General features: G+C 42.1%; 1 protein-coding gene across 1 annotated transcript in view; it reads left to right on the top strand.

Annotated features, from left to right (window-relative positions):
* The window catches only part of RALA (RAS like proto-oncogene A), a 75,605-nt gene that overhangs the window by 53,156 nt on the left and 10,223 nt on the right, over positions 1-12,226 (top strand). Inside the window, exons 2-3 of the mRNA XM_059170558.1 lie at positions 7,181-7,333; positions 9,373-9,581. Coding sequence (XP_059026541.1) covers positions 7,220-7,333; positions 9,373-9,581 — 323 coding nt within the window. The 5' untranslated portion in view covers positions 7,181-7,219. The remainder of the gene's footprint in view (positions 1-7,180; positions 7,334-9,372; positions 9,582-12,226) is intronic.

Genomic DNA, 12,226 nt, shown 5'->3' on the forward strand with positions numbered 1-12,226 from the left:
ACCTTAAATGTAATCATGTGTCCTTTTATGAGAGAGGTGGGGGGGAGGGGGTTGACTACAGTAGAGGAGAATGCAATATGACCACAGAAACAGAGATTGTGTGATGCAGCCAGGGGATTTAAGTCTTTTTGCAAAGGGATTTAAGGCTGTTTAAGAGCCAAGGAAAGTCAGTCTCTAAAAGCTGGAAAAAGCAAGGAAAAGATTCTCCCCTGGAGCCTCCAGAAGGAATCTGCCCAGCTGACACCTTGATTGAACCTTAAGACTCATTCTGGATTTCTGGCAATCAGAACCATAAGACAATCAATGTGTATTGTTTGAAGCCCCTGTAGGTTTGTGGTGATTTGTTACAGCAGCCGCAGGAAGCCCATGCAGTGTGGCTACCCATCCACTAAACCTCAGCAGCCAGGCTTCCGCCTGTGGGGTTCACCTCCACAGCCCCAGCCCCGAAAAACAGTGCCTTTGTGAATGGAGGAAGGCAGAGAAGAAGGGAAAGTCAGGGGATTTGTATATGACACAAGTCTTTTTGAGCATGGTATAGGTGTCTAGTTTCTGAATGAAGCAGAGAAAAACAGTAGGTTGAAAACTTGAAGCCTACCCATAACCAATAGATTCTATAGTATTATTCTAGGACATTCCTTATTAAAAATTGAACAGTAAAAAGTAGAAGATAATTGAGAAACCAAATAAACCAAACCATTTGAAATCCAGGAATGTCTTTCTCATGAGCTGAGTCGTTGAGGGGGAAAGATACGACATCTCCATGCACACACATGGAGATGTCATATCTTAACTAAAATGTAGGTTCAGTCCTCCAATTCCTAGTTTGGATGAAAGTTCCAACAAGGTACTTAATTGTACTTTTGCCAAGTGAATGCGAGCAATAAACAAACGTATATTATTATTTTATTTTGTGACTGATTTTAATTCTTTGTTTAAAACAAGTTGTATATGCACGATACAGAAATCAAAATGCAAAAAATGGTGTGCAGTAAAAACCCATTGTCACACTCCAGTCCACTAGTGATTTCATTTCTGTCCTCACAGGCAGCCTGTGTTACCATTATTTTATATTGTTCCAGATACAGTAAACAAGTGAATTCCTAAATAAGCCTCTTCCTCATCTGTGTATGCGGTTCATACATTGTTCTACCTCTCGTTTTTTTCAGTTTAACAATGTGTCGGAGCTCCCTCCCTATCACTGGGTAAAGAGCATCCTTGTGTTTTGTGGTTGGGGTTATTCCATATTTCCAGCTTGCACTCCCGCTGCAGTTTATCCACCAGGGGTAGATAAACTGTAAAGGCCAGAAGTAAACATTTTAGACTTGTGGCTCACATGCATTCTCTGTTGTATATTCTTGGTTTGGTTTTGTTTGATTTGTTTTGTTTACAATCCTTCAAAAACATAAAACAATTGTGCTCAAATAGGAGGCCAAGGGGCTATAGTTTGCTGAGTTTTGCAAACATATTGTTATCAGCGTGATGGGTAAAACAATGGTGTCCCAATGTAATTTATTTGTATTTTTCTTATCAGCAAAGTTGAGCATATCAGAGCCATTTACATTTTCTTTTCTGTGACTGTTCATATCTTTTGTCCATTCTCCTATGATTGTTATTTATAGTAACATTTTATATAAGGGAAATTATCTCTTTGAAATGAATTGCAAATATTTTCCTCGGTTTTATCTTTATCTCTTTACTCGTTGATTTTGTCAGGTAGAAATTGTTTTGAGTAGTAAAATTTGTCAGTTATTTGATGATGAGTGTTATGTAATACTTCATGCCTTTCCCATTCTGAGATTATCAAATGATTCTTCCAGAGTTTTTTCCCCCCTGATGCTTTTGTGATTTTTTTTTTAAGATTTATTTATTTATCTGAGAGAGTGAGTGTGCACACATGAGTGGGGGGAGGGGCAAAGGGCGAGCAAATCTCAAGCAGACACCCCTTTGAGAGAGGAGCCCATGACACAACCCTAAGATTGTGACTTGAGCTGAAATCAAGAGTCAGACGCTTAACCAACAGAGCTACCCAGGTGCCCCAGTGCTGTTGTGATTTTAATTTATCATCCAAATCTTTGATCCAGGTAGTTTATATTGGTGTGAGAAGAGATCTAACTTTATTTTTTTCCAGAAGGCTCACCAGTTGTCCCAGTACCACTTATTAAATTATCCTCCATGCTTCCTTCCACACCTCTGTTTGAAATTATGCACTAAACCATAGTATGTAGTCAGATTTATGGCTGTATATTCTCTTCCATTGATCTATCTAGACAGGCTTTGCCTTTGAATTACAACTCACTCACTGAATTGCTCTGTGATCATATTTCATGGAGGAAATATAGATGTAGTTAGAGAAATGATCAAATCTCTCTGCAACCTTCACCTGGACCCCTGTTCTTCGCTTTAACTCACCTGTTACAAAGAAAGAGATGGCCCTCCTGCATGAGAAGTACCCTCTCTTCTATGTCATTAATTTCTGTTTTTTTTTTTTATTTTTGAAGTACAATTAACATACAGTGTTACATTAGTTTCAGGTGTACAATATAATGGTTCAACAATTCTGTAGATTACTCAGTGCTCATCACAGTAAGTGCTGTCTTCATTTTTTTTTTTTAAGATTTTATTTATTTCTTTGACAGAGAGATCACAAGTAGGCAGAGAGGCAGGCAGAGAGAGAGAAGGGGAAGCAGGGCTCGATCCCAGGACCCTGAGATCATGACCTGAGCCGAAGGCAGAGGCTTAACCCACTGAGCCACCCAGGTGCCCCATGTCTTCATTTGTTTTAAAAGAGAGAATATAGGGGCTGGTGGTGAGGGTTGGAGGGAGAGGGAGAAAACCTTAAGCAGGCTCCATGCCCAGCACAGAACCAGATATGGGACTCAATCTCCAAGTGAGTTCATTTAGTTTTGTGACTTTAAATACATCTGTAAACTGAGGCACCTGGGTGGCTCAGTTGGTTAAGCCTCTGCCTTCAGCTCAGAGTTGTGAGATCGAGCCCCACAATAGGCTCTGCACTCAGTGGGGAGTCTGCTTGAGATTCTCCTTCTCTCTCTGCCCTCCCAGCTCATGCATGCATGTGCTTTCTCTCTCTCTCTCAAATAAATAAATAAATAAAAATTTTAAATGCGTCCATAAACTAACTTTCAAATTTTTGTGCCATCTCTACCCTCACTCCTGAATTCCAGACCAGAACATCCAATGTCCTTTTCAGTTCCCAACTGGATATCTAATACACAAGCAAAGCTTAGGATTGCTTTCCCAGACCTCTTCCTTCCTTTTTCCGTGTTAGCTAGTGGTACCACCACCCATTCAGTATTTTTAGAAGATACACTTACCCTCCCTGCCTCCGCTTTTCCCCCATGTCAGCTGTTTCTCCAGAAGTATGCACATAGCATAGTAGTTGGGAGAGCCAGGTTGCCTCAGTTTGAGTCCTGACTCGGCCTTGAGCGAGTCAAGTTCTGTTATCCAGATTCTTCAGCTTTCAAATGAAATTAAGATGCTGCACATCTCACAGGACTGTTCATTCATAATCTGTGGTACCCAACTGAACTGATACGTCTGCGGTGCTCCGAGCAGTGCTGACACTAGTGAGTACTCAGTAAAGATTTGTCATTGTTGTCCCCAGTACAGATAGTATTGATAGTTATGCAAGTACTAGTTAGGGGGACCAGTAGTATTACCAGTTGGGCTGCAGCTGCCGTAGGCCAAGCCTCTGACCTCTCCTGCAGGGAAGGCAGCCCCCTGTGCTCTCCACCCTTGCACCTCTACCAGCCACTCTGCACACACCCGCCAGGCTGATCTTTTTAAAGATAGAAGTGAAGTTATGTCACTGTCTTGCTTAAAAACTCTCCAGGGCTTCCCATTACAATTAAAAGTAAACTCCCAACATTTTTCCATGGCCTTCAAGGCTTTTCTCATTGGCCTCTTTTACCTCTCGATCTCACCTCCTGTTACCCTCCCCATTCTTACTCCCAAGGCTCCATCCCTTCTGGACTTCACTTGGTCCCTAAAATGTACCACTCTCCCATTTTAGGTCTTTGCATTTGTCATTTGTCTGGAATGCTCTTCCCTCAGAGCTGTCTGGTTCTCTCTTAAAATTCAGGTCTCAGCTCAAATGCCATCTCCTCAAAGGAGTCATCCTTGACTGTCCTGGTTAAACTAGCCCCGTGCCCGTCATCTTCTGTGTTGCACTCAGCACTGTGGAATTTTCTTATTTGCATATGTGTTTGTTATAAGTTCTAGGTAGGCAAGGGCTTCAGCTTTTTTTTTTTTTTTTTAAGATTTTATTTATTTGTTTGACAGAGAGAGATCACAAGCAGGCAGAGAGAGAAAGGAGGAAGCAGGCTCCCGGCTGAGCAGAGAGCCCGATGTGGGGCTCGATCCCAGGACCCTGGGATGATGACCTGAGCCGAAGGCAGCGGCTCAACCCACTGAGCCACCCAGGCGCCCCAAGGGCTTCAGCTTTTTACCATCAAAACAACATCTGGGCTAGGGATTGGGAGCTAAATTGTGGAATGCCAAGTTTTTGAACTGGGGAGAGCGGAGTGTCTCCTCGGTGGAAGCTTCTCATCCTGCATAGCCTCTTGAACGTATGAGACGTGCAGCTCCTAGTTATTAGGGACTGATTGCACTTTGGAAGAATGTCTTTGGGAATCTGCTTTTTTTACATCTACATCACAATTATTTTATAATATTTAAATTTTACATATGTGTATTTTTTAAATAAATACAATGTAGTTATTTAAATTACGTATTTACAAATATTTAAACAGTATTTTAAATTGCTCTGGAAGGAAAAGTGTTCTAACCCAGTTGCTATAGCTGCTGAGTGTTTTGCTTTCAAAACACACACACACATAGCTCGTAGAGTAGACTTAACTGTTTTAAAAATAAGACAGTAGTTAGATAGTCATGAAGTGATTACATCTACCAGCAAGTAAGGATCATAATGGTAAGAAGTCATTTCCTGATTCACCTAGGAACACCAACAGCATTGTGTTCCATAAACTGCGTAGGCTGGGAAGACTTCAGGCTTTTAGTTCCTTATCTGCAATATGCTGTTATTTTTCACTGTTTCTGAGGAATGATAGTCATTCACACTCTAATGATCATGTCCTTAGTACCCAGAAAAGGGGGGGACTCAATTCTTGTTTGTTGAGTTGATCCAATTGCTAGCCTCCAAGTATGGATTCTTTACAGGACACTTTGCAGTGCAAATTGCTTCTGCTAAAATGTTTGTGATACACACTAAGAACAGGATCAGAAATTGCATATACAGTGTCAGCTCAAGGTATGCTCCATACAGTTTGAAACCAGTCTCAAAGTACAACATGTTCATGTTGTTAAATGGATAGTAAGATTATGGGAGGTTGTGTTTTGTTTTGTTTTGTTTTGTTTTTCTCCTTAAGACTTTTCTGTTTGAGGGAGCTCATGGGTGGCTCAAGTGTGGGACTCTTGGTTTTGGCTCCAGTCATGACCTTGTGGGTCTGAGACTGAGCCCCTTGTGGGGTTCTGCACTCAGCATGGAGTCTCTCCTTCTGCCCCTCCTCCCCACTCACTTGCGCACTCTTTCTTTCTCCGTCCCTGTACAATAAATAAACAAATCTTTAAAAAAAAAAAAAAAGAAAAGAAAAGAAAGACTTTTCTGTTTGGGCAGATAGTCATATGGGTGTGATTTCTGGATGCAGCTGAGAATTGCCCAACTCTTGGGTGCCTGTAAGCCAGTGGATGAGGCACAGACCCCCAGCGGACTGGCCTTGCCCAGACTTGTGGTCGGATCTCTAGTAGCAATGACCACTTTATACCAGTACCGTCTAAATCACTCCCCACAGTTGTCAGTCTGAGAACATTTATTTGTTCATTAAACATGTTTGTACCAAATGGCTGATTTTGCCAAATTGTATTACTCACGTCGGGTGTAGAGTAAGGCAGGTAAACATGGCTCCCAGCACTCGAGTTGTTTCTGGTGTATTAGGGAAGAAGACCCCGAAGAAGCAGCTAACACATTCAGGCAGTTTCAACCAGGAATAATGGTTATGAAGGAAAGTATCACAGATGCTGTAGGAGAACACAGGGCAGGGGAGAGCTGAGAGTTTCAGGTAAGGCTGAGACCCCAACTGGAATCCAGACGCAGGATACTGCATGGCGAGAGCCAGGATACCTGAAGAACCGAGGGAGGCCAGTGGGGATCTGGTGCAGCCGAGGTGGGGGACACTGGCATGGAACAGGAAGGCAGGCAGGAGGCGGTGTGGCCCTGCAAGCTGCAATTTGGGAAAGCCGTACGGTAACCAAAAGCAGTCAGAGGACGCTGAGAAGGAAGGGTAGCAGCAGTCCCCTGGAACACTGAAAAACAAAAAGGCTTCTGGCTTGGGCTGCACACAGGCTGTTGGTTGTGACCTCATGGCCTCTTTCTCTAAGGCCAGGTGCTGGGTGCCATTAGCATAGAGCAGCAGCCAGCTTCTGGAGGAACCTGGTCCTCCCACCCTGAGCACAGACGGACAGGTAGTACACAAATGCATGTTCTGGAGAAAGCGGGGCACGCTGGATCCAGCTATGTAAATTACATCTACTCCATGGCGTCCCTTGGGAGGTGTGATACACAGTATCGGAGTCTATCTGTAATTCTGCTACCAAGTTACTGGGATGAGATTCCTTCATTTATAAACTGATAGGGAGTAAGCCTTTCAGTCGGCAACCTTTTTTTTTTTTTTTTTTTTTTTTTTTTCAGGCAGGATGGGAGGGGAGTCAGTTGTTTCTTACTAGAATTAGAAGAAACATCTCTTCTAATTATTGTCAGTAAAGGTTAACATGAGAACAAAGTGATTGTTTGGCATGTTTTCATAGTCTGTGATTATGCTCTAATACCTGCAGTACTCCATTATTGTCAGCATGTGGTTGCACTGGGAAATTTTCATTGTGGGTCGCAGCTCATTACTAAAAATGAGCTGTTCTAGGAGAAATGCCCTTGACTCATAATACTTGTTGTATTGTCATGGTGTTCCCTGATAAGTGCTTCTTCCTCTAAATGAGCATACTTCATTTGCCATCTGTTTCAAATCACCACAGTGATTTCATGAAAATGAAAACTAGTATCTTGAAGCCCAAGGACACCGTATCTCTTCCCTACACTTGCAATTCTGAAGAAGAATGTACTGAACTTTGCTTATTTTTTCATCCTTTCTAGATTCTTCTTACCCCTTTGCTACAAACTCTGTGACACAAGATGGCTGCAAACAAGCCCAAGGGTCAGAATTCTTTGGCCCTACACAAAGTCATCATGGTGGGCAGTGGTGGTGTGGGCAAGTCTGCTCTGACCCTACAGTTCATGTACGATGAGGTGAGTGCCCGTTTTATAATGGATAGCAAACTTTGGGTTTAGAGAGGATATCTATGGCTTCGTTTTGGTGCTATTTTAAGTATATCCCTGAATCCTTGAAAGCTACTGAACTTTTTTTTTTCCCATTTTTCAGTTCAGAGCCAACATTTATACACATCCTGATTTAATAAGTCAATAACTCAAGAGGCTTGAAAACATTATATTTTAAAAACAAATCAAACCTGGAAGCAGTACCTCCTTTAAAGCGATCTAACTTTGGCTTTTTCGTTTTAAGTGTTTAATGGAGGTTCCCATCTTGAATTAATGGAACTGGTAGATATAGTACCTAATTGAGACTTATAAGGTGTCCTGTGATAATAATAGTAATACTAATAAAACAATTCTAATAATAGTGGGAAAATTAGTTGTAGTATTTGGCATGGCACTACACTCACCATTAGGTAAAGGCTGTGTCCCTAAAACATAATTCTGAGAAGGCTACAGATTTGTGTGCCTGTATGTATATCAGACTTGACTGCCTCAGAGTTAAGGTCTCAGCCCACATACAGCAGTATATTCTTTCCCTAGAAGATTCTTATCAAGCTTAAATGATTTAAGAGTTGAAAATCCAGTTGAAGCATTTATCCTCAACTCTTCCTTCCAGAGCAGCAAGGTTATATGTTTCTCTTTCTTACTTAATCGTCATAACAACCCTGCACGGTGTGGTAGTATCCCCATTTTACAGATGAGAAAACAGAACCTCAGAGAGGTTTCTCAACCTGCCCCAGAGGAGTGATCTCCATTGAGAAACAGAGCCCGAAGCCTAGTCCCCTCTAACAGCAGACCCTGCAGGTCTTTACCCCCCAGATGCTGCTCATAGCGTCTGTCACACCCACAAACAGCTTAAATCCAGCTGTTATCTTGCTCATTGGGGACCATAACAAAGAAGTTGAACTTGCTGATTTATCTGTTCAATCTGTTTTCTATACTATTCATTTTAATAGCTAGTCTTTCAAACTAATAGCTAAATCCAGCCCCTTAACAGTAAGGAGGAGGTCAAAGGTAGGACTAGTCATATACCTGACATTTGATAAATGGTTAAGCTTTCACTTAGTATTCAACAATAGTAATATTCACAGTAATATCTGATATGATATCTGAATATTTATATTTGTTAAATCTTCATAAATACTGAATACTTATAAAAATAAGCATGAAAATATAGAATGTTCTGTAGCCTTTATAGTTACAAATACACTGTGTTCATTTTTTAAATAATTATGTATTGAATATCTTCTGTGTACCAGGCACTGTTCTAAGCTCTGGAAGCTACAGTGATGAGTAGAATAGTCAAGGTCCCTCCTCTCAGGGTTGTATTCTCGTAGGGGGATATAGATATTGAGCAAATAAACAAGAAAATATCAGATATTGAAAATATCTATAGGAGCTAATAAAAAAAAACCTGCAAAAGTTTGTATGTATACATAGACACATGCTAACAGTGATACACTGATCAAAAATACCAAGGTGAGATTTACAGAGTTGAAGATAGATGTGGGAACATAAAGTTGTTTAATTTTATTATTTTAAAAAGCAGACATTTAGAGAACGATCTCAAAAGTCTGTGCTTTGCCATTATACTGAGTAGTATAAGCCACTTTATTAACTTGGTTCATTTTAGAGAAGAGATCTCATAATAGCTTTCAGTGCTCACCTCAATATTGACTCACTTTCAAGTGATTTCCACAATTCCGGCATGAAAATTTTTATTTATAGTCACACTGAAAGGAGTTTTTAGATATTTGATTGAACAGATGTATAATCGTTTTTGCAGTTATGGTGTTTTCAGGAAGAAAAAGGCCTGGCTCTCAAGCTGTAAACACTCTAGACGTACTCCTTAAACCCTTGCTTTTTGCAAAAGTAGAAGCCACTGAATTATCTAACATGAAAATGTGAATTAACGTAGTGTTAACCATTGAGGAACATGGAAGGAAGAGTGCATGGGACCTCTCTGTACTGTTTTGGCAACTTCACATGAATCTGTATCTCATCTTTTCTAGTTTGTGGAGGACTATGAGCCTACCAAAGCAGACAGCTATCGGAAGAAGGTAGTGCTGGATGGGGAGGAAGTGCAGATCGATATCTTGGATACAGCTGGACAGGAGGATTATGCTGCAATTAGAGACAACTACTTTCGGAGCGGGGAGGGCTTCCTCTGTGTCTTCTCTATTACAGAAATGGAATCCTTTGCAGCCACAGCCGACTTCAGGTATGGCGGGAACTGAGGCCTTCGCACTTTGTGCACAGTAGTGTCTTCCCCCGAAACAGGCGGACAGCTAGAGGTGGTTATTTGTCAGTCTTTCACTCTGCTGTGATCGTGTTTACTCCCTCTTCGATGGCAGTCTATGACCCCGTCCCCGGTGTACGGACACTCAGATAACCCGTACACCTTTCTGCTGTCTTACCGCTGTCCCCGTGCCGCCTGCACTGGGGCCTGTCACTGTGACAGCCTCAGTACCTGTTACTGCAGTATTTCTTTCTGGAATAGAATATTGTTGCTGCCATCAGAGTTGACATTGGCTCATGTCATGGAGCTCTGCCCCAGATTTTAGATCTTTCAGTGTTGGTCACCGGTGTCCCGCGCCTGTGTAATGCTCAGTGGGCTCAGCGCCATCCTCCTCACGACACAGATGCCAGACAGCCCACGCTGATTTGTTTAATAGAAATAAAAATACTATAGATTGGCATACGAGGTTGTGTTATATATTTTTTATATCTTATTTACTATTTGCTTAATCAAAATCTGTCAGCCATTTGGTTTGCAGGGGGCTGGCTGGTGAAGGGGAGAGAAGTTCTAAGAGATCTACAGCATAAATAAGTTCTTGAGTAGTCTCATATCCTATATGCATCATCAAAAGTATTCTTTGGGGGGGTAAAGATTTTATTTATTTATTTTATAGAGAGTGAGCAGGGAGAGGGAGAGATCCCAAGCAGGCTCAGTGCGGAGCCAGATGCAGGGCTCAGTCCCACCACCCCAGGTTCATGACCTGAGCCAAAACCAACAGACACTCAACCCACCGAGCCACCCAGGTATCCCCAAAAGTATTCTTTAATTATATCTTTTTTATTTCTGTGTTACGAGTTTGCCTTGGTATGAGGGACACAAAAGGAACACATAGTGTATCCTCTATTTTTGAGATTCATACAGCCTAGTTGAAAAAGGGGTGAAACCAAGAGCAAGTTGGTGACAATGTAGGAGATGTGGGCAGTGATCATTGCAGGGACCCAGGAGGGGAGAGAAGCCCAGAGGCCTTCACGAGATAGCTGAGCCTGAAAAATAAGGATTTCCACCGATGAGGAAAGTTTTCCGGGGGTTGAGCAAAAACTGAACCTGGGCTTGTATACCTCAGCCTATATAAAGCTTGCTTTTCATGTACACTTGAAAGTCTCAAGAACTTAAAGGAATCTAAGAGAGCATTCTTTGCAAAAAAAAACATGTCATTGAGAAACTTTTAAAATGCAGATTAAGGGGCGCCTGGGTGGCTCAGTGGGTTTAGCCGCTGCCTTCAGCTCAGGTCATGATCTCAGGGTCCTGGGATCGAGCCCCGCATCGGGCTCTCTGCTCAGCGGGGAGCCTGCTTCCCCCTCTCTCTCTGCCTGCCTCTCTGCCTCCTTGTGATCTGTCAAATAAATAAATAAAATTCTTTAAAAAAAAAAAATGCAGATTAATGAGGCACCTGGGTGGCTCAGTTGGTTAAGTGTCTGACTTCTGCTCAGACCATGATCCCAGGGTCCTGGGATCGAGCCCTGTCATCGGGCTCCCTGCTCATGGGGAATTTGCTTCTCCCTCTGCCGGCTGCTCCCCCTCCTTGTGCTCTCTCTCACTCTTAAATAAATAAAGAAATAAAATGCAGATTAATTTATAAAATTAACTTTGTTGGCCTCTCTAAGGTAGGAGTTTTGTATGTGGTAAAGTGCTTGTGACAGTGCCGCCAGCACACTTACTACACTCTCAGAGTCAGCTTGATGTGCCTGTGTTTTTCCTGAGGAGGGGAAAACTCTTGAGAGCAGGACCCATTTCTCACCTGTCCAAGTATCCCTAATGCCCGTATTTTGCACGGTTCCTGGCGTGTATCATACAGGGCCTGCTCAGTAAACATATGATACAAGTGTTAGGAAACACACTCTCTCTCCCTCTCTCTCTTTTTTTGTTCTCACTTTTCTTATGTCAAAAATGAAGAAATTGGACCAGTTTGTGAAGGTACTTTGCTATTCCAAAATTCTATAACAGCCTCTAACACTCTATTTAAAGTAAAATGTGTCTGAAGATTGTAGACATAACATTGCCTTTCTCTGACATCCAGGAAAGTAGCTCATTCAAACCAAACTAATTAACTTAAGGATATTGTCCTCTCACCCCTGAACCCAGTAAGTCCAGGCTTTCCGTGGCCACATTTCTGATACAGTGATTAATGCTATCACTGCACTTTCTCTGTTGTTCTTCCTGAAAGAGGGATTCAGAGTGCCTTAGTAGGTGTTTATTAAAAGATAAACTAATGACTGTATATACTTATACACATACGACCAGAGTACCAGAGTCCTGAAAACCAGTGTCGGTCCCTGCCGGGTAGTGAGACAGGTGGTAAGTCTATTGTTGTGAACATCTTAGTTGAGACTAGATCACAGAAGAAGCTGGCTAAGAAGGTACCAGCACATTTGTTGTTACGGGAAAAAGATGATAGCTGGCCAGTATCTTCTTCACAAGCACATCAGAAATGGGACAGTAGTGATGGCGAGCGTGGACGCGCGCCTTGCAAGAGGTCACGTGCGTGGTGGGAAACACCCAGCCCTCCAGTCCTGTACAGCTCAGCATGTGTCCCCCAGTTACTATGCCCCAGTGACCTTGTTCCTTCC

This window comes from Mustela lutreola, chromosome 4, assembly GCF_030435805.1.
Source record: "Mustela lutreola isolate mMusLut2 chromosome 4, mMusLut2.pri, whole genome shotgun sequence".
NCBI lineage: Eukaryota > Metazoa > Chordata > Mammalia > Carnivora > Mustelidae > Mustela > Mustela lutreola.